General features: G+C 40.6%; 1 protein-coding gene across 2 annotated transcripts in view; it reads right to left on the bottom strand.

Moving 5' to 3' along the window:
• Positions 1-11,127: 11,127 nt before the first annotated feature.
• WNT7B (Wnt family member 7B) overlaps positions 11,128-27,190 on the bottom strand; it is a gene marked incomplete at both ends in the record, with an annotated part of 91,235 nt that continues 75,172 nt past the window's right edge. For both annotated transcript variants that reach the window (XM_082281199.1, XM_082281198.1), the window contains 2 exons: positions 11,128-11,607; positions 23,331-23,602. In XM_082281199.1, the coding sequence (XP_082137325.1) occupies positions 11,128-11,607; positions 23,331-23,602 (752 nt within the window). The remainder of the gene's footprint in view (positions 11,608-23,330; positions 23,603-27,190) is intronic.

Genomic DNA, 27,190 nt, shown 5'->3' on the forward strand with positions numbered 1-27,190 from the left:
CACCTCTCTGGTTCCTGGTTCTGCACCATGGCTCCTTGCTGGTGGCAGGACAGCCTCACAAGGGCAGCAATCCCAGTCCATTCCCCTGAGCAGATGGGGTCCCCTGTACCTTTGATTTCCTGACACAAGCCACAGCCAAAATGACATGAATGGAGTATTTGCTTTATCCTCTGGGTGAGAGTTGTTTGTTTGCCTCATCCACACTCAGAGTGACTCCTCAACCTGTGCTGAAGCTGTGTAGCAACAGGCAGCATATTTATTTTGCACTGTTTGGTTGCTGGTCTTGAAAAGTTTTGGCTTTTAGGAAAGCACCAAGGAAACAAATACGAGCCAAATAATAAGGCTGAATAATATGGGATTCAGTAAAGGGCTGTTAGCATTGTGACAGGGCTGCAGTGTCACTTGGGAGCCTCTGCTTGGGCACTGACTGCATCTTGTCTCTCCCTCTCTTAAATAGCTTCTCCATCACTGGCCTCCATGTGTTCTCCTGAGCTGGTACCACGAGAAGCAGAAGCAACCACACCAAGTTTTCCAGCAGTTTGCCTATAGCTCTCAAAGTAGCATTCTGTAGCATTCTGCCCTCTTCTCCCCTAGAGGATGCAGAAGTAGTCACTACTCAATAAGTGCAGAGAAGCCAAGCATCTTCCATTTGGAAGTACTGAAAATGACTGAAAATCGTTCCAGCCGTAGATTGCCTGTTGGATTGAGTATTCCTGTGTTTCACAAATAGCTGTGGTGAGGTTAAAATACCCTGCTCAGTCTGTGCCTTGCTGCACCTACTGTGTGTTCCTTGATCCCTGTGTTTGATTTGATCTCTCTGACATGTCCTCTGCTACACCTGACATCAGGACTGAGTTTTACCAGGGTTTGCTGAATTAAGGAAAGGGGAAACTACCCAGTCATTGGGAAATATTTCACAAATGAGATCTCAGGTCAGGCCAGTCAGCTCGTATTTAATCAGCTGTATTTATTTTAAAACTGTGGCAGAATATGGTAGCCTGGCTTTGTTTTAATGGTAGGTTTCTGCTATTTAAATATTGTTTTCTGTGTTGTTTTGGCGGTTTTTTTTCTCTATATCTTAATATCTTTAAAAAATACTCGTAACACCTTTTGGCTTCATATATTTCTCTGAGATTAAGACAGTGGTATACTCCAGTTTTTTTTTTTTTTTTTTTTTTGTTTTTTTTTTTTGTTTTGGATGTCTGAATTTGGAAGAATAACAATAACAGAATATATCTGAGAAGGATTAGAGAGGGGAAAAATACAGGACTGTCTTCTTTTGGAACTGAGATATGAAACTCCACATGGTCACCTAGTCAGGATTTTTGCAAAAGTAGGAGGAAAGAAAGATTATCAGCTGCATTGGAACAGAAATGTTCAAAAAGATAACAAGCCCCTTAACTAGGAGTAGGATGATTTCCCCATCATGAGTACACAAACACACACACACACTCACACACTCAAAAGAATCCTGAAAAGTGTTCTCTTACCAAGGAAGCACAAAAATTTATAGTTCCCCTTGATTTAAGATAGGGTCTGGTTTGGACCAGTCAACCAATTTCAGTTTGATATTTGTGAAAATTTTCTGTGTCTTGTTCATCCTTTCTTTCAAGCTTTTAGATTATATATATTAAAATATGTAATTAAAATAATGCAAAAATTAGGATGCTGAGGAGGCCTGCCTTAAAAAATGTTCTCACTCCCTAGTCTTTTGTTTTTATATTTAATTTGAGATATGCATCACAACTCTATTTTGGTCTTGATTAACCTGTCTGTTTTCACCAAAGATTTTTTTTTTGCATAGTTTGAGAGGTACACCAGAGTTAGAAAACTCCCTCTAGGATCCTCTAGTCTGGCTTTGCTGGGTGTAGACTCAGAGCCGAATTTGGTGCAAACCATCACCTTGGGCAGGTTTCAGGTCAGGAGTTGAGCAAAGCCTGATTTGATTTATTGCTCCTTAAGCTGATGTGTCTTACCTTGCAGTCATCCATAGTGGAAGGGGAAGCTCAGCCCCCTCCTCTTTCAGCTGGAGATGATAGGAGCAGGCAAACACTTCACTGCTTTGAAGTACCAGCAGAAAGGCTTTCAGGATTGTGGCCAACACCCTCTGCAAGTGCCTTTTGGATCTGTCTCAGCTTGAGTAGAGACATTTGAACAGGTATCAGGTTGTGAGGGAGTGTAGCCAACTAAAAAGCTGAAGTGGAGAAGGAAGCTCAAGTGAACCCACCTAGGGAAAAGAGGCAGCTCTTGAATGCAAAAGGCTTTAAACAGAAAACTGAGGATTCTCTTTTTAGAGGGAAGCGAATGCAGGTCCTAGGGAAAGCATTAATTTAGCTGGGTTTTGAAAAATTTTATTTCTGTTTATTCTCTTTGCTGGTGGGTAGTTAGGCATGAGAAGAGAGTTTCAGGAACTACCTAAAACAAAATTGACAGTGCTGGTACTTTCGCTAAATGTGTTTTGTGTATACATGACTTCCTAATGCAGAATCAAAAACTACAAAAATGGTTCAAATACTAGTAGAGGGCATTAAATTCACTAAATCTTAACTTCCACTTAAGGGAAACATCCTCAAAGGGGTGTGGGACCTTTTTATTATCTGCTTCTAGAATCAAAAAGAGTGCTAGTTCTCACTTTTAAAAGTAATACGGTTTGAAAAATATGCACTGATTAAAAAATTAACATTTTCCACATGTACATTTTCATTTTAACATTTAGTTTGCAAATACAGCCAAAGCATACAGTGGCATCACCAGGGATTGTTAATGGCTCATTGCTTCCTCTTGCAGGTTTTTGGGACTGAAAGTTGATAAATACCTCTGAAATGGGGTTACCTCTGGATAAGTTAATGGAAGCATTACAAACTCAGGAGTTTCTGGTTTATGATCCTGAAGATTAGAGAAGCTGAATTTGAATAAGGTGCTTGGGAACAAGGAAATTTGGTGTTCTGACCTGATGTCTGTGTCCTTTTGCTACATTTTTTCCGTTTCTAAAATTAACTTTATAACTTTATTGAGTATCTCAGGGGTGATTTCTGTTTCATGGAGACGTTTCAGCACAGACTATGTGAACTGTTGCAAAGGGTTTGGAGATGTAGAGTGCTAGGGGTGTAATTAGCCAAAATTAGTGTGGGTGAAAAAAATCCAGGATATCCAACTTCTGTAAAAAGACCTTCAACCAGAATAAAAGAACAGAGGCTTATTCCAGGAACATTAATGCTTAGGAGTGGCTCTGTTTGACTAAGAAAATGCCATTAGAACCAAGTATTTATGACTAAACACACTTGAATAGAAAACATGTAGAGAAAACTCTTGGTAGTTCATTTGTCAAAAGCTGGCTGAACTGTAGCCCTGTAATAATTATGTACTGGGTATCACAGCCAGAGAAGCTGGTAACCGCAAACTGACTTCCTCATTCCTTCCCCTTCCTCCAGGAGTGGTTTGGATTAGGTAGTCAGCTGAAATTTCCAAAGCACGTATTTTCTTACCATGCTGCTGCGACCCATCTCCAGGTACTTCTTGCTTAGATTCCACCTAACTCCTTCTTTTTTCATTTCTTTCATGAAAAGAAAAGTTTATTAATGGATTGACTCAGTAAATCTTTCCCAAGTCCCTCTGCATATGCACACACGCACGGGGAGGAAAGCAACTTAGATACTAAAAAAAAGACAACTGGGCACTGTTGAACACAATCCAACAACTCTCTGGTTCCTTGTCCTGAACAACAGATATTCTGTATCACCTAATATTAACAAACAAAAGATTTTTTCCCACACCATTATATATTTACATTAGCCTACTCTTCAGGCTTGGCATGTTGGCTTCCTAAGACTATTTGATCCCAGATGCAGCTCTGTGCCAGAATTGCTGGAACAAAATGCAGTGGGTGGACAAACCTGTCCTGCTGCATTGCTTCTGGCCTTTTAAAAACAGAAAGCATTTTTCTGACTCATTACTGTAAATGTACTAACAGAGCATACCTGTGATGGTTTTCTGACTGAAAGTGCCTGCATCTGCTCAAAAGGTTAACACGGGTGCAGATCAAGTGCATATCATGACATATTTGTTGATATCAGCCAGGGGCAAATATTAAGTAGCTTATCTTTTTAAGAGAGAGATAAGGAGGAAGGATTGTGAGGTGCTTGCCAATGAATGTATATTCATCACAACTGTCGCTCCTATGTGCTGCAGGAACCACAGCAGGTAGGGCTGGTAACAGCACTGAAATCCAGGACATCTGAGTTCAGCCCTTACTCTTGGCCTTTGCTGGGGCCTTTGGCAGGGCATTTAGAACTAAATTAGGCTGCCTTCTGTTCCTTACTAGGTGGAGGGAGAGGTTTCACACATATCCCCTTTTAGCAACTGCAAAATCATAGAATCACAGAACAGTTTTGGTTAGAAAAGGCTCGTAAACATCATCTAAATCCAACTCCCCTTCTGCTTTCCATTGAGACCTGCTAATAAAAGAAAATACCTACAAATAAAAAAGGAGGTCTTATCAGAAGTTATTGGGTGCTGATGACACAGGCATATGGAAGACAATGTACAAAATTTGTATCCCTGTATTTCAGTAGGAGGCCACAAAATCCACTCCCCTTGAAAAGGGAAAATTGAGGAAGGAGCTTATAGAAATTGTTCTGAATATCTGCAGTGAGTGTTTTTCAGATATGCACACACATATACATTTTTATGTATTTACATGTATCTGTACATGTGTGTGGAAATACATGGATAATGTGCATGCATTTTAGGATTTTTATTTGGGATATAAGATGCAATTTGAGGACTACCTTTTTTCCCCCTCTCTCTGGGTATGCTAATTCCTACAAGTATCATAGAATCATAGAATATCCTGAGCTAGAGGGAAGCCACCTCAAGATCATCAAGTCCAACCTCTGGCCCTGCACAAACATCCCTCAATCCCACCCTGTGTCTGAGAGCATTGTCCAAACCCTCCTGGAGCTCTGGCAGCCTTGGGGCCGTGACCATTCCCTGGGGAGCCTGTTCAGTGCCCCAGCACCCTCTGGGGGAAGAACTTTTCCTGATATCTAGCCTAAACCTCCTGTTATATGTATATTTCTGTGTCTTAAAATAATGCAATACTTACCTCAGCAAAGTGCTGAGGTGATACTTAGCACGACGGAAAATTCTGTATTGTGTCTAGCACTACTGAAAATACGTGATTGTTAAATTTCACTGCCTTTTGAACAAGCCTAACCTGGAAGCTGAACTCAGCTGGGTGCAATGTCAGGGTGCAATCCTTGCAGGTAATTGGGATGCAGTTGCTGTGAGAGCCTTTCAGTGCAGCCTGGATCCACTCTGGTGCAAGAACCAGGAGAAGATTGCAATGGACATCCATTAGGATTGTCCACAACCAGCATCATTAAATGTTCACCCCTTGAATAAGAGTTCTCTGGACAGCTTATTTGTTTAGAGGAATTCAAAATCATAAATAAGATGCTTTGTAGGAAACTACTTCAATCAAATCACTGAATAATAGTCTGCTTTAACAATTCTCTTTGAAATAATTTCTGCAGGGAAATAGTCCATGCATTAAATCAGGAGTTGGAGATTGGCTGGAAGAGAGGAGCGGATAGCAGTAAAAACCAAAAGCAAAGCAAATTTCACTGATGTAGTAGCGTATGTATTCCACAACACATAAAATAATAAAGATTGCACTTAAAAAAACCTAAGGAAAATAGAATTGGTGCCCAAGAGCAACTGAGGCAAATGGTAGAGGGGAAATGGAAGCGCATTCACATGATACAAATTTTGGTGCTTAATTTCAGCAGATAAATTATCCAGCGTTTTCTTCCTAGAGTTTTTCTCCAGATGAGAGGGAGAAGGTCTGTCAGAGCTGAACTAAGGCCCCCCCCCGGAGCAAGATTGCTCTCCCTATTGTAGAGGGGCTCCAGGGAGGCCGTCACTTCCCTTAACCCGTCTTTTAGTCTTTTAAGTTGAGTGGTATGAATAGCCTTCAAAATGCCTTTGGGTTTCCCTTTACCCAAAGATTGAGGGAATGCTCCTTTTCATTCTCAGCCACAGGAATTAAACAATAAGATCAAAATCTTGTAATCTCCTTGGGAATTCCTTTCAGCTGTATGGGATCTAAAATGCAGGGTTTTCCCTAAATTGCTGGGCAAATGAAGGCAGAGGCTAATCATACAGCTGGCTTTCGATACAAACATTTCCAGTCTCTGGTATGGTTGCCAGTTGCTTGGGATTGCCTATGAAACAAATATCTTAATTGTTTTTATTACCTATGCAAGTTTAAGTCTCATTAAGCTGGTGTGTTATTGATTTGAGGATCTGTTTGCATCAAGAGGACCTGGAAACAAAGCAAACTTTAATATTTCAATTTTTTGGTCTTTCATTGCATTGACTTCTGAAAAGGATGATCAAAATAGACTCACACTGGGGTCTCCAAACAGCTAATAAATAGTATATTGCTTTTAGTACAAAGAGCACGACAAAAGATTTTGAGTTTACAGTAGTACTATACCCTCTGTCTTTGTGCTCTATGGAACATGTTGCAAACAATTACCACGTATTATGTGAACTGCCATTCTTCACTGAATAAATCTTTTAAAGCAAACATATCTCTACGGCAGGAATGTGCAGGGGTGAAATGCCCTAAATCTTCATTTAAAAAATTAGATGCAAGTTTTAAATTTGAAAATATATGTTCCCTGCCAGAAAATGATTCCCTACCATTTCCTAATAGCAAATAAAACATGAAAAAGAAAATACTTGCCAACCTTTAGGTAGGTTTGTTCAAGTCTGAATGCGCAGAGATGCAGATGGGGACTTTGGAGTTGAGGGGAAATGAGTTTGTGGGTGAAGTTCAGCCTACAGTGCGGTTTGTTTAGCACACAGGAGGTTTCTTACAATATCACTAACACAAACTGAAATTGCTTACAACTTCCCATGCCTTTCCAACTTTGATGGTTTTTTTCCTTAGGCATAGGGGTTTTTGTGTATATCCCACATCTTGTTGTGGCTATCACTCAGAGAGAAGAATGTTGGGTCTTTACTGTACCATTTACTGTATCGCCTTCGCTGTGGGAACTGTCATTGCAACAAAAGCTCTGAAGAGCTGGAAAGGAAATGTGCAGTCATTCTGTCCAGTTATGAAAATTAGCTTTATAGAAAGCATTTTCTGCTGAATGCCATTTGTGCCTTCAATAGTGAAAGCCACAGTGAGTTATTTGCATGGGAAAGCTGCTGTAAGGGAAGGTCTTGATTTGTTACCTTCAGTATCACTTTGGGGTTTCAACCTTCAACTGAGAAAGGAACCCGTGGAAATATGTTTAAAACTTTAAGTGACCTGTTTACAACATGCTTTAGATTTGTGAAAAGATTTGCAAAGCCTTTGATGAGTTTCATCTAGTTTCCAGATGTCATTGTAGAAACAAATGTAATATTATCGTGTGCTATAAAAGCTTCCTGCAGCTCTATTAACAAGTTTCCCATGATGTAATTAGAAAGAAGGTGCAATGTTTTCTTTGGCATCTGTGGGTAAAATGCTGTGCATACTTATGCTGCTGTAAACCCTGGCCAACTTAGTTCATTTTAATGAAGTTATTTTGGACTCAGTTCATGTAGAATTTCACTATAGCTCTATCTATATCTGGATATCTTCCCTGAGGGTAAATACAGCAAAAGTCACACATTTTCTTTAGATTTTGTATAGGAAGGCACTATTCTCAGTATCAAACATGTTGTAACTATTTTAACCAAAGTAAGTGCTGTAAAATCCTTCAGGTTCAGATTCAGGCAGGATTTTCAGATGTATCCATACCTGGCTTGAATAAGCTGGAGCATGTACAAGTGACTAAGTCAGGGCCTTCAACCCTCTGTTCTATGGCTCTTATTCCTCTCTGCTAATCTGTTATGTGAGGTTCATGGACAAGCACCATTTTTGAGTTGGATGCCAAATTTCTATCACAAAACATTTATTTTCTTCCACCAAAAAATTTGTCTTTTCATTGTAGCCAGCTAAAGTCTCTGATAGCAGCAATGTTGGTGCTGGTTTCTCTGTAGGACTGGTGTAGGTAGATGGCTTGAGTCTGATACCACACACAGTCATGTTCATTACTATTTTTCCCAAAACACAAAAACTGCTTAGGACTTTGAATTTGCCTGTCATTTCTCATGTGGAGAAGCCTGTACACAAATGGCCTTTTCATAAGACCTTGTTGCCTTTTCTTTTTTCCTAAACAAAGAACAAATAAAAGGAAAAGAAACTAGAAGGGGAAAAAATTAAGTTTTAATGGAAACACATTTCATTTTTGTTTTCTGCTTGCCATAAAACATTAACATAGTAAACAAATTGATCTTTGTTCTTAAGTTCTTTAATAACATAAAGTATTTTGAGTTTTGTCATGGCTAAAGTATGGTTAAACCACACATTGCTGGTCATGTTCCAACCTCTATTGTCACAGGTCTTTGACATTAAACTACATTTTTAAAATAAAAGTTGTGTGTAACCCACTTCTATTCACAGACACCTTTGTTAAAAGTCGCCGTTTTGGGGGTTGTTTCAGTGTATTAGTGGTAATGGTGTTTTCTGACCAAAACTACTTTTCCTTGGGACATATTTCAAAGTCCAAGCATTCCCACTGCCAGCCCCTGCTTTGTGCCATACAGCACCTTTTTGAATGCTGCACCTCCACGTGAGCAAAGCTTTTGTAGGATGCTCTGAAACATTACATTCTAGACTGCTAACCCAGTCATGGGACTGTTACAGTGGTCTTATAATAGCAGACAGAGCTATTTCAAATAGGGGTGTGGAAGAGAGAAAGTGTCACTTTGGTCCACTTTTCAGAGTGGTTGGTGTTATAATATATAACCTTTTTTCCTTTTTTTCTTTTTTTTAATGCAGTGTAGTTCGCAATAATTTAAAATACTCTATAGACATTTAAACGATATACAATAATATAACTTAATTGGATTCCTCAATTGTACTTAACAAATACTATTCTAATGTATTTACAGTATCTAGTACCATAAAACTGTGCATTACTGTGTTTGGGAGCTTTATTTGCTTCCTGTCAAGAATGTAGTGAAAGTACAGTATTATCACTATTATTCAACAACAATACCCATGAATCCAAGGGCCTTTAAATTACATGGAGTGAATCTAGTATTTTGGGGGCCCCTTTGACTTTTGTGAAGTTGCACTCATTCATGCTGAGGCTGGTATTTAGAAATCAAGAGCAACATTGAAAAAAATAAGCAATTTTGCATTGCTCTGTGGGGGAGTTATCAAAGGGGTCTGATTTTCAGAGGGTAAGTGCTTGGGGTCAGAAAGGCAGGTCCTCACAAGTGTTCAAATGAAGGTCCCCGAATCTTTAATTACCTTTGATAATATGGGTCCACAAATTACAGAGGTAATTCTGGCTCATTCACATACCCAGCACAGGAGCTGGTGGAGCTCTGGGTCCAGCAGCCCCTTTCCCCAAGAGCACCATGTGGATGGACAAGTGCTTCTGTGTCAGGTGGGGAGGACTCATGGTTCTGCAGCCCCTCAGTATAAGTAATGAAATGAAAATAAAAATGAAAAGCTAAAAATGCAGATATGCAGATGTAAGGACATTTTTAACTCAAGTTTTCAGAAAATCAGGCAGGGACCCTTGGGACAAGCAAATAATTACATGGTTAAATGGGCTGTGTTATAAGTGGGCATATCTGGGCTCTTGGGGTTAAAACTCTAGATTTTACAGCAGTAAAATATCTGAGGCTGTTTTAAAAATCTCTCGTAGGGAAAAGGTATGGGAATTAGGATTGAGTGCTATTAAGAAGTGAGCTTCTTTCTTTCAACATTCATGTGCTTAACAGGGGGTATGTTATTGCCAATCTTAAAATAAAGATAACACAGACTAATCCAGATTTTAGCTTTCTTATGCTTGTGAAGCCATGACAGCTCAGAGGGTGCAGCAACCTAGAGCTCAGCTGCCAGACTTTTATTGACTTCTGAGTGCATACTGAGTGTAAGTTATTTAAAATTCTTGGAAATATTAACTTTCAAGGGAAATATTAACTTTAAAGGGAAAACACAATGCCTGGAAAATCCTGCCAGTGCATTCAATGGCAAAGCAAAACCTTTGATATTTGTTGAAGCACGTTTTTGTATCCTAAAACTCCCTATGAGGAGCTGTGAGCAGGTGCTCCACACCTCAGGCCTGAGTCTAAAAAAAAGTCATTCTTATTCAGGAGGCAAGCAGGAAAAGTCAGTATCAAGCATTGGTAACCAAAGGTTCATGTGATATTTTCATTCGGTTCTGGCAATTGCTTAAGGCCTACAGTAATTGAACTCTCTAATAGTGGAGTGACAACAGATCAGTAGCGTTGAAGAACTTAGGGAGAACCAAATACAAAAGTCATAAAGTCAGAGTTCCAATAAGTTTACATTTAGTACAGAATTAAGACATAGCTACCCGTTAGTGCTTAGAATTTTTTGATACTATTAAAAACATAAATAATTATTTTTAATGTTCATTCAAAGAGTTCCAGTGTCACTGGCAGCTGTTGTAATTTTGTGCATGTCTGTTGGGGTTTTTTTCCAAACTGATAGTGGAGTATTTCTGCCATAAATTTTGCTCCCTACCAGTTGTTTGCTCTCTACCTGCTTTCTTAGAAATTTTGGTTTTTGCAGTGAGAATGCTGTGTTCTAGTCAGTGAAGATTTCATTTCCTTAAAAAAAGTCTTTGTTTGCACAGGGCTAGAGAGTTTTGTTGCTGTAAAATAGGAGAAAGTGTCTTTTTCTTTTAAATGTCGTGGGAGCTGCAATGCAATCAGCTTCTCTGATATGTATAATTTAAAACACTAAGAGAACTCTACAACACTCAGATTGTAGTTTAAAAAAAATAGAGACAGAGAGAAAGTTTCATGTGGTTGTCAACATCACCTTAATCCTGTTGCTCTTGTTTCCAAAGCAGTTACAACAGCCAGCCAGCCAAAATGCACCATCCTTAGAAGTGTAAGTAGTAGTGGGGAGGGAGTGGTTGTTGTGGTGTTGGCTGGGGTTCTTTTCCCCAAGAGAATTAGATGTGCAAAATGACGCTGTCGTTTGTTGTACTCCACTTTCCTCGCTCGGTGGTTTGTTCTGTTTGTTTGCACATGATGCCGTTATTTGCAGGTGAACACCTCTGTCCGCTCACTACACGTGTTGCACTTCACAAAGCAGCACCAGTGGAATTTGCAATTGCATTGCCACACCTTGGTGTACTGGTGTGTGTTGTACCCTCTTCCACAGCACATCATGTCACACCCGTCCGCATTGGGAGAGGTGCGGTTGCAGAGTCGTCCCTGGGTGCCGACGCTCCCTGTGGAAGCATCTTCCTCACAGTAGTTGGGTGACTTTTCAATATACACTAAATCTGTTTCCATGGGTTTCTGGTAGCTCTTAATCTGCTTGATCTTCAGGAAGGTTGGCTGTCTCAGTCTACTGGCTCGTACCACCTCCACTTGCACTGCAGCGTTGTATTTCTCTTTCAAAATATATCCAATCTCTCTGAATTTAGGAAGCGTGGTCCAGCAGGTCTTAGTTGTACAGGAACCTGAAACTCCATGACACTTGCACTCCAATTTCATTCTCTCTTCGAGAACCTATGGGTACAGACATTTGTGTATTGTTACTGCAGGAAAACAGTATTGCAAGCCTTCCTAAATCTGGGTCTGTTTAGGTCATATGAATATTCATTACTGCTGGTTGAAATTTTTTGAATGCATGCTTGTAAGTCTTCTCACCTCCCAGCTCATAACACATTTTGTTTCAAGTGGCACCTGGTTGGAAATACAGTGTTTTGTCATTTTTTGGTAAAAAAATTCCATTGTCTTTCCAAATATTGGAGGATATTTACTGACATTTTAGAAGACATTTCTTTAGAGACAGAGGGGACTTAAATTTTTTCAAAATATTTTCATTTTGAAAACAGAAAAAAAAAAAGGAGTTGGGGGTTTTTTAAGTGGCGTAAGATTCAGAATACTTAATTGCTTTAAGTAACGATCAAAGAATGCTTAAAAAGAACAGTATATACTGTGTGACTGAATAAGCCTACATGCAGGGAGGTGAAACTAGATGATCTCCAAGGTCACTTCCAACCCAAACCATTTTATTATTCTATATTCACTGCATAATTAAAGATTTTGCCTATGCACCTATACCTATACCACCAGTGGTAAATTTATGGACTATTCCACCCACAGAATGTCCCATCCCCTTTAAAAGCAGCACTCGTTGCAGTATTTAGTCCAACTATTAAGTGAATAATCAGTCACAAATACATTTTTTTCCACCAGGGCAATAATAACACAGCATTAGAGGGAAAAAAATCCACTGAAGGGTCCTGCTCAACAGTGAGCCAAAGAGAAATGTATTGCTGTTGTAGGAGGTTCAGCCAGAGGGGTTTAATTCAGAGTCAGAAGGGACACAAACTGGTGGCTGCTTGGGCTCAGGCTCCACTGTCATTCTGCTGTTTCTGCTGCAGCCAAGCCATGCCACGACTGGCACATCCCTCCTTCCCTGGGCCAGGTTGTGCCCGGGGGAAGGCAAGCGATGCCCTGCCGCTCCGTGTGTGCAGCAGAAGGAAGCCAGCTCCATGGAAGCGCCTGTCTGTTTTTCTGCCCTTGCGCTACCACTTAAGCCTGACCATAATTACACCCACAGGCATCATTAGCTTATGAAAATCAAGGCCTAAGAACAAAGCGAACTGATCTTTCCCCTTTGCAATGGGATGCTAACAAAGAAATATGAGCTACCGAGCTTGTCTGAAAGCATTACTGATGCTGCAGACCATCTCCTGTAGTGGTTTCGCTGCAGATCCCAGAACATGACTGAAATGGGCAAAGGATAAAAGGGCCGAAATCTGAGTACAATGGCATAATGAAGTAGGAGGGAGTAAAAAATGCTTACTGCTTCAGAAACTGGCCTTAAAATAAAAGCTGTACAGATCTGGTTATCCCTGCAAATAGAGGGCACCCTCCTGAGTTGTTTGAGTTTCACTTAAATTGTATGGTTTGTTTTTTCCCAAATTTCTGGGGTTTCAATATTAAAGAGACTATTTGGATTTGATTCTCCCTTGCCAACATACGGTAGCAAGTATAAGATAGCTGAGCAACCTATGCAAGAATCATAAAATATCCTGAGTTGGAAGGGACCCACTGAGTCCAGCTCAGGACAACTCCAAAATCCCACCCTGTGCCTGAGAGCATTGTCCAACCACTCCTGGAGCTCTGGCAGCCTTGGGGCCATGACCATTCCCTGGGGAGCCTGTTTAGTGCCCCACCACCCTCTGAGGGAAGAACCTTTCCCCTGATATCCAACCTAAACCTCCCCTGACCCAGTTCCAGCCATTCCCTCGGGTCCTGTCCCTGGTCACACAGAGCATAGATTGGAGCTGCCCCTCCACTGCCCCTCAGGAGGAGTCGCAGCCCCTGCTGAGGTCTGACCTTGGTCTGCTCATACATTAGACCTTCTGGAACCACAGGCTTTACCCAGGTCAAGGTCAAGTTACCCTATCAGAGGCAGAAAAGGTGTTTCCCAGCAAGGTTTACTGAGTTGGGGAAGAAATTCCTATAGCTGCAACTGCTCTAAAGAAAATCAGCAAGGCTGTGATGAGCTGGGTTTTTTGTGGACACTGGAATGCACTGTATCACCTTCCTGTCTCCTATACTTGGTAGAAGAGAAAACTTGCCACCTTCTGCTGCAGCAGCAGCATTTCAGTGGCGGTGAGGAGATGGATGTATTCTGGATGTACTCTGGGGTCTTTTAGGATCTCCTCTGTAACCATTTCAGGCCTATGGAGAAGATCTTTGGAGAAAGACCCCCAAATAAGATTTCAATCCTGTTCCACAAATCTGGGTTCAAATAATCTATTGGTATTTAGTTATGTTTGTAGGTATGTATAAACATGCTTAGAAGCTGTGCTTGATATTGCTGAAAAATGTTTGGTTTTTTTGAAACTAACCCATTCCTGCAGCTTTCTTAGCATGCAGTTGCAGCTATAAGAACTGCAGCAAAATCCATGACAAGAGGTGGAGGCAACCTTTACACCTCCACCAAACAGCACTATGATGTAAGGATTTCCAGGAAAGCATTGCTGATGGGATCTGTCACCCCTGAGTCATACTCCTCCCTGAGCAGTGAATCTTGATGAAGTGTACATATTTTGTCATGCTCTACATGTGTTTCTGGTGGCTGCATTTTGGTTGAAAAGGCCAAGCCAGTAACTTGCTAAGAGAGTGGAAGAAGTTCATGAGGCTCCTTATTCTTCTGTGGGCTCAACACTGTGGGCACTGTCCCAAAGAGCCTCTGATGTGCTTCCCTGATACACTAGAAAGTGTCATTGTTCCTGAAAGACAGACATCACCCATTTCAGTGTCCTGGGTGACATCTTTGGAAATGTATTTTTATATGTGGATTCCTGTCTGTCTATATAATAATTGTTTGCCTATGTGTATTTGGTTGAGATACTGATGTTTATATACATTATTACATACGTTTTGTATATATACGTATATATATAATCTATAGACACTGCTTGGCAGCCTCTACAGTACAATCTCCAGCAACTCTATCCTAAGTCTTTATTTTCTTTTTTTGCTGTTATCTTTCTGAAGGTCCAGTTTTGTGATTCATTTTGGTGAGCAGAAACCTGATTTCACTGCTGTGTTTTTTCAAAGATTCCCACTGTTTGTGATGGTGGGAGGACTTGCAAATGCAAGCCATGCAGGCTCAAAAAAGCAGAAGTTTTGAAAAGTATTAATTCATGCTCCTGAAGCCAATCTTGCAGGTTTTTTAAATTTTTTTGGAGGCTTCTCTCATGAATGTGGAATGCTTGGGGTTACAACACTGAGCAGAGGCCCAATCATCAGGTAGTTAAATTCCTGAATGCTATAATTTGTGTGCCCACAGTCAGCTGTGGGTATAAAATTGTGCCCAAAAACTTGGAGGTCAGGGAATACAAGGCCCAAACTAAGCAAATTCTAAGCAACATTTTTTCCCCCCTCTTTCCACCCAGATGCTGCCTAGTGCCCCTCCTTGCTGACAAGCCAGCATGCTCTGGCCCTCCCAGAGGAATGTCTCTCTGCATGGTATCTGAAGCAGCTTCCCACTTGCCAGAGAGGTGCCACGGGACCTGGCAAAGCTGGCCAGATCTGACCTTGCTTGCTCAATGCTCTGAATGAGGAGCAACTAACATTTTGCTTCCTAAATGTCCCTCCAGCTCAGCTTTCCTCAGTGAAATTCCCATCAAAGCTCTGACCCTGAACCTTAAAGGTACTTATTTACTCAAATCTAGGACACGATGCCAAGCTAGGTGCTTAATTAAAGATTGAAAATCATTAGCTCATATGAGCCACTCTCTCAGCAGTTTCATTTGTCATATGTCAGTGCCTCGTATCTAATCTTGAATGGTTTACAGCAAGATCTACCTCCCAGAGCAAATTCCCATCGTTGGGCTGTGCTGCCTCAGATTAATCATAGGAACATTCCTCAGGTCCCTTTGCCACATACAGGCCCACTCCCACCCCAGAAAGATCTTGTCAAGTAAAATTTTCTAACTACTGCTACTTTGTTAAATGAATTGTGAAATATAACTTTAAAGCTTTCTTAATCCCACATCTTTTTATACCTATATAAATCATACATCTAAAATGCAATTTGAGGGCTGTCTGCTGCCAGTTAAATAGAAAAAGACTTGCAAAGACCAAAATTAAACAAAATGATATGCATGAAAAGAAATTCATTTTTTCAAGTTCCATATCTAAACCCAACTGCATAATATCAGATACAGTTTCTGTCCATAGTAAAAATCCTATTTGGATAAAGTATGTAAAAACAATAGTTACATTTTGTGTGTGTTTTGGCTTAGCCCTGCTGGTTTGTGTTTTCCCTAATGGAAATGCACATTGTTGGACCAAATGCTGAATGTAACAAAATCCATATAACTTTTTGACTGAAGTATCTAAAAGAAATAAAAGACTTTAAGAGTTTTGCCTCATCAAATATGCAAGCGATCAACTTTTTGTTTTGGGTAACAACTACCAAAAGAGAAAGATTCTGGTCACAGGATGTCACCACTTCTTTGATGCTCATGCAGCTGCAGCCACGAGAGCTGAAGGCTTGCTGATGATGTGTGGGCACTGGCTAACCCAAGTCTCAGTGCAGCCTGGGGCCCACCACTGCTGACAAAATGCTGATCTTCTGGACCCATCTGGGAATCCAAGATGAGTTTGTTTGGGTTTGGTTTTTTATCTTGGATAGGCCGGGGTGTAACTAAGATTAGTAGGGTGTAATGCTACTCCTCTAATACAAATGTCCTGAAATTATTCTTTGTTAATAGCAGATCACAGAGCCCAAAATTGAGTAGTTCATGATGTGTCTCCTTAGGTTGTGCCCAGCCCTGTGAACAGGGAGCATGGAGCCAGCAAGAGAGGAATAAGGATACTTCAGCTGCATGATTTTCTTTCTGCTCCTCTGTGAAGCTGTTCCATCAAGCATCACAAGAGTATTTATATTCTATGGGATGTGGGATGAGGAACTGAATTACTGTGTTTATTCCTCTTGTCACATCCCTGTTTTTCTTATTGTTTAGTTTAATGGGAGCAGGGAGCCTTGGCTTTGCAGCAGGTTAGTATCCAGACACAGCATGAGGCAGTTTTTCCCTGGCACTGGCCAGAGCTTAGCAGGGCTGGGAACTGTGGGGGGTGCCAAGAGGTATCAATTCACCTCCTCCTGCCCTCCACTTGCCTCCCTAGGTAAGGCATCTTCTTCCATAGTGTCCCCACTTAATGCGTTGAAAAAGCTGAGGAAGGCCCACTGCACTCTTTACACAAGTTCTCCTCTTAGCTACCAGGAAAATTAACCCAGCATTTTGGGACCTGCTGTCCATTAGATGGATGTCTCTACTTGTTATGAGGATGAACAATAGCCTAATCCATCAGTGTTTATTCTCTGCTTCCTAGGAAAAGAGAAAATAGCTGTTTGAGCAATAAACTGCTGCAATTGGTTACAACTTTCTGAATATTATTTTTACAGTGGAATGTTGCAAAAAGCAATCTTCTTCAGAAATGTCCTCCCAGTCATCCCCAAAGCAAGTGTGCTTGCAGTGTTCCACTCTCTTACCTTACAGGTAAAATTTTAAATATCACCTTAAATAGTTAAAAATATTTCACTGGTAGTGTTTTTCTGTCAAGCAGAACAGACGTGTCAGGTTTGAGGTTGTGCAGTGATATTTCACTGATGTTTGATATGTTTTGCATGCATTACATGGTATGCAGGGGCATGCACATTTCTTGAATAAAACCATTTAGCAAGTCCTAAAATATTTGGCTATTCCCCCCCTCTAATTTTAAAGCAAAATGTTCAAAATTAGGGTAGTACCAGATGTAGCTGCTGGCAGTCTGCGTTAAGGGTGTGTTTCTGGAAGAACAAATAGGCTAACAAATCCAGCCCAACTGGAAGCAGGAGATCTAGTCTCATGAGATTTTGAGCCAAAGCTTGCATATTCAGGACATATGGATAAGCCTTTAGTTATCCATCTAACCCACCCAAGCTATAGCACCAAAATTTTTGAAATTGGATTTATGTCTTCAAATCACTTTAAGTGGGAAGATGGAAAGTATAGCATGAAGTACAACTATCAAAAGCTTTTCTTTCATGAGTGGTCTCACAAGGGATGTGTAGTGAAATAATTTGTCACTTTTAGAGAAAGAAACTTTCAGCAAATGATGGACTCGAGACTGTAAAACCTGGAAAGTCACATTCTTTGCATCACTGAAATGACTTAGGAAACAGTCACATTTTAAAGAATATTTTAGTCTTATAAGAGCATAAAATTAGTTGGCTGTCACGTTTGAAACTGGAGTTCAGCCTCCACTGTGTCTTCAGAACATTTCATGCAGAGTCTTTTTCTGGGCATTGCTTTTTATCTCTACATCCTGTCAGGTGACAGTGTGGGCAGTCTGTAGCATATCAGGTGCTGTGCATCTTGCAGGAGCGAGCTGATTAATTATAATGCTTCATGTGAGGTGAAGGGAGTTTACACTGTCTTACATAATATATGCACAGACAATATACATAAATATGTATAAATATCCATAATTACATGCACACACACTACGTATATTTATGCCTGTGTATTATATTATATTATATTAGTAATAGTATTGCATTATATATTAGTTTTATATTTTTATATGTATATATATATGTGTATATATATATATATATATAATGAAAGGTAATCAACAAATCACCTCATTAGCTATTCTACAGCCAAAGCAAGTGAGCAAAGAAACCCCTTCCCAATACCACAGGCCTGTTGCACCTGAAACTATGAGAAAAAGCCATGGCTTAGATGGAAATGTTGTCCCAAGTAATAGAAAAATCTTTCTTGTTTTTTCCCCACACCCCATACTGTTTCATATATAAGATAAACTGTTGTCATCTTCCAGGCATTCCAAAAAAACAACAGGACAAACCCATTGCCACTACAAAGGAGTAAATATTGGAATGGTATCAGGCTGAGTTGCTGGCAGTGAATGTGATGGGTGTGTTTCTGGAAGGGCCAGTTTGTTGTCCATGTAACCACAGTCACTGTCTACTGTAAGAGCCTAATTGATTGATAAACTGTTAGAAACATTTCTACTTTTTGGTAAAAGCTGCAATCTGCTACCAATTTGTCAGTTTGTTCTTCATACTCACCCCATAAAAACAAAGAGAAACATCCATTTTTATAAATGAGATTCCCCATGAGAGATGGTTATTGTTTTGCAGCTTTCAACAAAAAGTTAAGATTAATGATATGTGTTCCTAGATGTTACTCTAAATTCATTTATCCCAGAATAAAGATACTTATTTCTAAAAATACATGGTAGAAAGCTGTCTCATAAAACAGCATCTAAGCTGACTTGGTTTGTTGGTATTTAATTTTTCATTACTCTGTCAAAGTTTTGCCCACAGCTCTCTCTGTAATCTTTCAGATTTGCCACAAGACATTCTTTCAGTAACATTTGTATTAGACTTATACTAGTCCTCCTTTGGGGGCTTGTTTTCATTTACTACACTTGTACTTTCCATCCCAAATCATAGTGGACATTTAGAAACTGACAGAGAAGTTTGTTCCTCTGCTCTTTCACACCATGAGGTGCTGCTTTGCCACCAAGCATAAATCTTCCATCAGGAGCATCTTGTGTCACCAGGAATCCCTGAGCATTTATTTATTCCAAACGACACCAATGGCAAGATTATGATTTTGTCACTGATGCTATTTATTGCAAATCTGTCAGAAACTTTGCAAACCTGCCATTAGCTGAAACAATTCTTAGAAATGCAATGCAGAGCCATTGGGGGATGCACGGCAGGGCAATTGGGGGATTCATTCATTCCACAGTCATCAGAAATTCCCTGAAAAGACTAAATGAAAATATTTTCCAAGGAGGTAATTTATCAGAGGGTAGTACTGAACATCTCAACCCTAGACTCCAGTAAAAGACCCCCCAAGACTGTTTTTCCCCTCATCTGTTTGCAAAGTTTGTGCAATTATTTTTACAGCATGCTGCTTTTCCACGAAGAAAAATTCCTCTGGGCTCTGCTTTTAGCAACAGTGAAATGCCAGCAGGCCAGCTTTTGAGAGCATCCCTACAAGGGCAAAATATTAGAGCCATACTGCTGTACTTACAAACCCCTCTGATGCCCAGGCGTGTGTGGGACAAGTGCTGGGAGAGATTGAGAATGGGCAAGATTTCTGAGAGCACATGAGAAAGTCCTTGTGGTGTTATAAGAGAACATTCAAATAACTGCTCAGGGGGAAAAACTGGTGGCCTTGACTAATGATCGTAGCAATGAACTTCTGGCCACCTGGTAGACATCAACAGAGGTCATCAAGGGCCTACCACTGACTTCAGAGCAAGTTGGGAATAATCGTAGTTGGGGTTGGGACCTCTTCGTGTCCTTTTTTCCTCATGTTTCTATCTTAGAAGGCTCTGGGCTTCAAAAAGAAGACTAAAATGAAGGTAGCACATTTGTTGGCTAAAAATTGTTCCTAGCTAACTCAAAAAGCCTATTTGATATGACTGAAAAAGAGCTGCAAGCCTTACCATTACACATGTGAATGTGGGGTTTTTTAAATGGTCAAAGTGCTGTGAAATCTCTGTAGGAAGCTACAAAAGCATATATGTCCTTTACTGTCTTTACCATTACCACTCTAAGGTAGAAAATACTGTTTGAGCACTTCTGAAGCAACAAAGTAATTAAAAAATAAACAGAGTTGACTGTGTTTTCCTTCTTACCTTTCATTCCTATTCATTACACAGGTAAAATATCCTTACTTTGGGTTTTTATAATAGCAGTCATGAACCAGAAGCTTGGCTACAAAGTGTTTCCAAATTCTAAGACAAGCCACATACAGATCAGCAGGATGATACTGAGAGACTTTCTCAGAGCAGTACAAGCATTTCCCAGTTGTGTTGTGAGAGTTTTGGAAGGGAAAAGGATAAAGATGGAGGTTCAGTGTAGTATCCAGGCAAATGGAGGAGCCAGTGAGGGAAGGTGTGCTTCTGGACCTTACTCTAACAAACAAGGAAGGCCTTGTTGGGGATGGGAAGGTTGGGGGCAGCCACGGCTGTAGTGACCACAAGATCATGGAGTTCAGTGTCCTATGAGGAGGAAGGGAGCTGCAGGAGCTGGGGCTGTTCAGCCTGGAGAGGAGCCCCAGCTGAGAAGGGCCCTCAGCCCTGTGTGTCCCTGTGTGCAGGGAGGGCTCCGAGCAGGGCCCAGGCTCTGCTCCGGGGGGCCCAGCCATGGCACCAGAGGAACGGGCAGGGACTGATGCCCAGGAAGTTCCACCTGGACAGGAGGCAGAACTTCTTCCCTGGGCAGTGCCCAAGCCCTGAACAGAGACCAGAGAGGGTGTGGAGCCTCCTTCTCTTGACATACTCGAAAACAATTTGGACACAATCCTGAGTAACATGGTCTAAGGGATCCTGCTTGAGCAGAGGGGTTTAGACCCTTCCAGCCTTACCCATTCTGTGATTCTGTGATTGCTTCCGTGATTCTGTGATTTCTGACTTGACTGTGAATAAGGACCATGTGGAGTATGTAAGAATTACATTCATTCATGCATAAGCAAAATCTCCTGGTTATAGATTTTGTGTCAGGCTCACAGTCCAATCCAGCTTTACCAAGGACCCCCAAAACTGCCAGATTTCAGGTGAATGTAGATCAGATTACAAGTTTGCCTGGATTCTCAGAAGGAACTTGTGATTTCACACTGAAATTGCAGAAAACTCTGTAACTGCTTTTGTAAGGTCCAACCCAGAAACACAGAAAGCATATCCTGTGTTCCAGAGTTTTGTTCTAACTTTAAGTTTCAGTCAGTCTTGAATTCAGAATGTCTAATTTATACAAATAGCAAATTATCTCAGAAGAACCAGAATCACTAAATATTACAACTCTGAATATTCATTTTATGGGAATAGATATCATAACACCAACATTATTTCTAAACATGACTCTCAAAACCACCTTTTATATTAGTATTATGATTTGTTTTTTGCAAGAACATTTGCAAAAAAGAAAATTTTAGAATTGTTAAATGGAATTTATTTGCATGAATGCTGTTACCAGGAGTATCCATAAAAATATGCACTTCTTTAGTTTGCTTATGTCCCTCTGCTTATGAAATTCTGATGAAAAGTAAAATACTTAATAAGAATCAGCAATGTGGTCTAGTGGTTACTGGGCTGTATTTAGAATTGGGGGACCCATGATCAATGCCCAGTTCACATAATGAGCTCTTTCTGTCCTTGGGACTTCACTGTTCTCCATCTCAGCTTCTGCTTTTGTTCTTTTGTCCCTCTTTCACATCTAGACTGTGACATGTTCCAAGCAGGACATGCATCAGGATCTCCATGGGGGTGGCACAGCACACACCACAGAGGATGCCAGTTTAAGGAGGGATGATAATGCATCTAGCAGTAATAAACTCTCCCTGGCAAGTTTAAGAGCTGGCTTCCATCTTCTTTTGCCTCCAAACACAATTCATGATGCTGAGCTGAAATTCCCAGCCTAGGTGAAATGGTCAGACCTGGTCTTCCAATGTGATGGTGAACTGCTGAATGAGGTTCTTTTGTGCCCATGGCCACAATATTTTAGGAAAAAAGGACTGTGCCCCTCAAGGCTGCTTTCCTGTTTGGCTCTTCAGTCAGCTTTCTCCTGCACATCTGGAGACCTCAGTGTGAGCTATCACTGAAGTACCAATCCTGTCTCTATGCCTGAGATTATGCCTCTCTCACCACATTGAATTTATGTAGGATTTCCATCCCAGTGACTACTGCCCATACAGAACCTTCAGTTTCAGTGCACGGCCAATGCAACTGTGTTAATAAGCAAGATCCAGGCAGTAAGATAATCGCACTGTTTCTGTCACCACCAATTCTACTCTCTTTGCCCAGTGCTCAGTTGCAGGACTGAAAGCACACATGGTTTCAGAGGAGGAAAATTCAATCTTACTTTGGTGATTAGAGGAGAAGGATTTTATTGGATTGCTATATTGATATATTGGATTTTTCTGCAACATCGGAGTGGAGGGCTTTTCCTGGGGGAAAACAATTTAAAGGGTATAATCTCTCCTGGGGTAGGTATATATGATGCAGAAAGATCTGTTACACTTTTTAAACTACAAGCTTTGAGAGCTATGAGGATTGTTAGTGAACATAAATCAGCATAGATCCATGATGTTTATTGTTTCCATGACAAGCAATTCAGTCATGGTTCTAGACATGAAACTGTTTCTTCTTATGCAGCCGTTTGTAGCTGTGTAGTTACAAAGAGACAGTTGTGTGTTTGCCAAGAAGTGCCCTGTGTACTACTGCGTGTATTTCATTAGAGCTGGGGTCAAATAAGTGGTTTGGGTTTGGCTGGAGTAAATATCTGGAAGTGCTGTGGAAGCTGAGCAATGCAGACAACTCAGTTCTGTCCCATCACAAGCCCTGACATCCCTTGCTAGATTTTTTGCAAATTGGATGAAAAGCAGTGATATATCATTATACCAAACAGATCCTGCAAGCTCCTCCCTGTTATCAGGGGGGCTGGAAAGAAGGCTTAGGAAGCAGAAATTTTTACAGGAGTACCTGTAATATATGGCCAGCTCTGAATAAAAAGAAACAGCAAAAAAACCGTGAACAATAGATACCATCTGGTGACTTGATGTGGGTGCAGGATAACATCAGAGAGAGGGTAAGTTCTCAGGGAATGCCTCCTGCCACCAAGCCAGCCTCCCCCCATCCTCCAGCACACACATCCCCATCCCTTGTCCTTTCTGGAATACCTTTCTTCCAGCCTCATTGTTGTGCAAGTTCATCAGCCTCCGTGCATTCTTTTTGATTTCTCGGGCATCAACAAACCTCCGGGAGAACTCAATGCCGTATCTGATATCCGCAGAGCAGCCTCCCCACTTCCAGCCCTCCTCCTGGTTGTAGTAGCCCTGTTTCTCTCGGTCACAGCCACAATTGCTGAGGTTGCCCTGGCTGCAGGCGGCCGTGACAGCGTGTGCAACCCCGGCAGCAGTAATGGCATAGGTGAACGCAGCTTCCCTGCTTCCTGTGGAGAGAAGCCAAAAGCTGATGGGTTGGCAGAAAGGCAGCACGTACTTACTAAAGAAAGTACATACATTATCTACAGCAAGGGGGTCAGGCAGCAATGTGAGGAGGGCATTACTGCTCAGTGTGGATTTCTCATTCTTACAGAATTCCACGCATATTTAAAATGCTTGGCTCAACTCGGGCTTATTACCCCAGGTATGCAGCCATGTGATAGTCCCATGTAAACCTCTTCACCAGAGGGGAACTTGGCAATGAATCTGGACAGTGGTGAGGTGAGGCCACAAGATTTGTTTTCACACTGTCTAGTCAGGTTTGCAAGCTGAACTTCATCTGTTTCAGATTAATAAAAAGTGAGTTAATAACTACCTCTGAGCATTGGCACTGCATGGATAACGAAAAGTGTTCAGACAACAACAACAAAAAAAACAGGGCACAAAGGGGGCTGATTATTAATCTAGCTTTATAAATGCTCCAGCAGCACCCATTAGTGATGCTGAGTGCAAAGTACTGCAAGACAGACCTACAGAGACAAGAACTGTGTAGGTTTCATTTTCTTTCAAGGTAGAGCTTACTCCTTTCCCTTGCAGACTTCTCCTGTGCATTAGTTTGGCTGAAGTGACCCTTTTCCACTCCTACTCTGAATCAAACCTCTGCATTACCATGGCTATTGAGCATACAAGGGGCATAGAAGTGCTGTGACAGCACTATTTTCTCTCCAAAACAGGAGAGATATTGTCATGGAAGCACAGACTTGTTTTAAAAAAAGTTGTTTTAGAAAAGGAGTTATTTATTTTTTTTTTCTGTGATGCTGCTACTTGCAAAGGTTCCTCATTGCCAATTCCATGTAATGGCTGTTGATAATGAGTATATGAAGAGAGGTAAATAAGGCCCCCTTCTATACTGGTGGGCTGAGGTGCCTGTGAGGTGCAAGGAGATAGAGAGGCAGAATGATGGGAAGGGAAGCTACAGCCCATCCCTGCTCTCATGTGAGACCACGCTCTGTCACTGACTTCACATAGGGCTGAATTGTGGCTCTAGGTGTTTTGCTGCACTTATTTATAACACTTGCACACAAGTTCCCTTCTCAGTGCTTTCCTCTGTGTTTCTCTGGTAATAAGCAGACAATCCTGTAGTGCTGCAGCCAAAGAATAACTGTAAAGAATTTGCAGAAAGTTGCTGAAATGCTTTAATGACCACACACAGAGCTCTAGCATCATAAGTGCATTTGGGAAGGAAAAAAAAGGAACAAATTTTCCAGAGGAGGAAAATAAAAACCAATTTAGAAGCTAGTTTTAATATTTTAATTTTTGGATTTGTAGATCTCATAACTATTCTGGAATGATAACTCCACTGTTATCATTTATATGATATTTATATGAAAAATGGGGGGATTTATATTTCTTATTTCATAGATAGCTTCCTGAAAGATTACATCATTGCCAGACATGAGGAAGATCCTACAAGAAACAATCAGAAACTGAGGTTTGGCACCATTTGCTTGTTTCTCTAAAGCAATAAAAAAGAAACTTTGGGTAAGGGAAAAACAAAAGGGTGCTGTGTTCTTCAGCTACCAAGAAGGCTGAACTGACATGTGCATTATTTGAGCACATGGTGCAGTTGCAGGACGGCCTCTGCTTGCAGACACAGCGGTGTTTTGCCGGGCTGTACGATGTGTGCAGTCTGGTTCAGTGCTTCCCAAACCATGGTCCGCAGAACACTGGTGGTCCAGGAGGCCACAGTAAAGGGTTCACAGCTAATCCACAGAGCCATATTAAACACTATTTTAAATAGTGTTTTCAATTAAAACTTTGATGATAATGATGCCTGGTGGTCCATAAGAAATTCTGAGGGTTGATAGCAATCCAAAACAGTTATGAAACTACTGTTCTAGTTCCTAGTGTTATCTTCATATGTTGATATTCACTCCTCTCCTCTTCGCTTGCCAGCTGAAGTCAAATCTGGCACTCTTGTTTTAAAATGTCTTCTGTTGACTTGCAGGATTTCTTTCTTCTTCTTTTAAAAAAAATTCTATTTCTAATCTATAAATTGAAATATTGGAAGTATGAGAGGTAATAGAAGCTACATACATAGATACAGTTTGCTTTTCTTCAGGATGAGGGTAAATGACGATGCAAAATCAGACCCAGGGAAATTTTTGGTTCAGTCACCTTTGAAGTACATGTAGAAAGGTTTATTAACAAGAGGAAATTTATTCCTGTAAGGGAACATAGCAGCTGTGACCTACAGTTCAGTAGTGGCAGTTGCTCGTATTTTGTGTTTAAGCTCAATATATTCCCTATGTCTCCAGAGTACATGGTAAGACATTTTATTATGGCCACTGTGTCTGTGACCTCTTTGTAAATTTTCACACATTGCTTCCCTTGATCAGTTTCATAAAATGTCAGCATATAATATTCCTATTATATGCTGACTACCATGAGCAATAAAGGAAAGTATCTTTCCTTTACCCATTTGAGAGCTATAGGAGGGATGGAATTATCTCAAGTCATGGGAAAATATCAAATGGAGACCACAGTGACTCTCTGAAGAGATTACTCTCCTGTTTCGATGCAACTCTAAAATAAGAAGGTCTCAGAAATTAGACCTGGCTTGAAAGCCAGGTTTCTTTAGCAAGTCAAGTTGTCCTGCTAAAAAAATAAGGGTTTTGGGAGTTACTATTTTTTTAACTAGAGGATGTTCTAAAACTTCACTTGTGTTCCTGAACAGTTTGCTAAAGTCCCAGGATCAGTACAGTCTATCAGAAACTGCTGATGGGGGAGGGAGGGGAACCTCTGTGCTCAAATAATGTCCACTGTACACAAAGCTTTCCATTGGCATGTCATCACTTGGAATCTGTTCTAAGCAAATCTTTGTTAGGCAGCTAAAAATATTTATGTAATGATTGCTGTGACACCTTAATAGAGAACAATAATCTCATTTTATGGAATTTTCTGAGATTTCAAAAATATTCTTGGTCTGTAATGAAAAGGAGACAAGTCTTTCCAGAAATGTTCATGAAATGAAGACATAAGTAGCAGCAGATTTGGGATTTGACCCAACTTTGGGGGTAGATTTTTCTTTTTCCAGTGAATATCCTGATTATCTAGTTATTTAGCACTGTATATACTCAGTGTCTCTGTCTCAGAAGAAAAATTCTTGTCTGACTTCCAAAGTTTTCTGTCACATAGACCAGAATAATTCTGTCAAGATTTTTATTTTGGTGAAAAACACATTGCTTCGGCTTTTATTGCAACTCTTGGATTCATCCATTTCTCTGTTAGAAATGCCTGCCTTGGTGTCAAAGACGACAGTTCTGACTTTATTCCCAAAACATAGAAGGGATGTTTTCATGAGTAACATGATCTAATAACCATCTGATCTGATAACTGTCTGATCTAATAACTCCAAAAGGAGATGACTGCCAGCATTAATTAGGATTAAGCCTTTTTTCTTTGGTGAAGGTGCTCAAAGCCACCTCTAGCCATCTGCCAGGCCATCAGAGGAGTCTGTGGTTTGCCAGTCTGAGTTACTGCCATTTTCTTGAGTTCATTTGCATTCTAACAAAGGACTGTACTTTAAAAGTGCT

Source organism: Coloeus monedula, assembly GCF_965178545.1.
Source record: "Coloeus monedula genome assembly, chromosome: 4".
In the NCBI taxonomy this organism is placed as follows: Eukaryota; Metazoa; Chordata; class Aves; order Passeriformes; family Corvidae; genus Coloeus; species Coloeus monedula.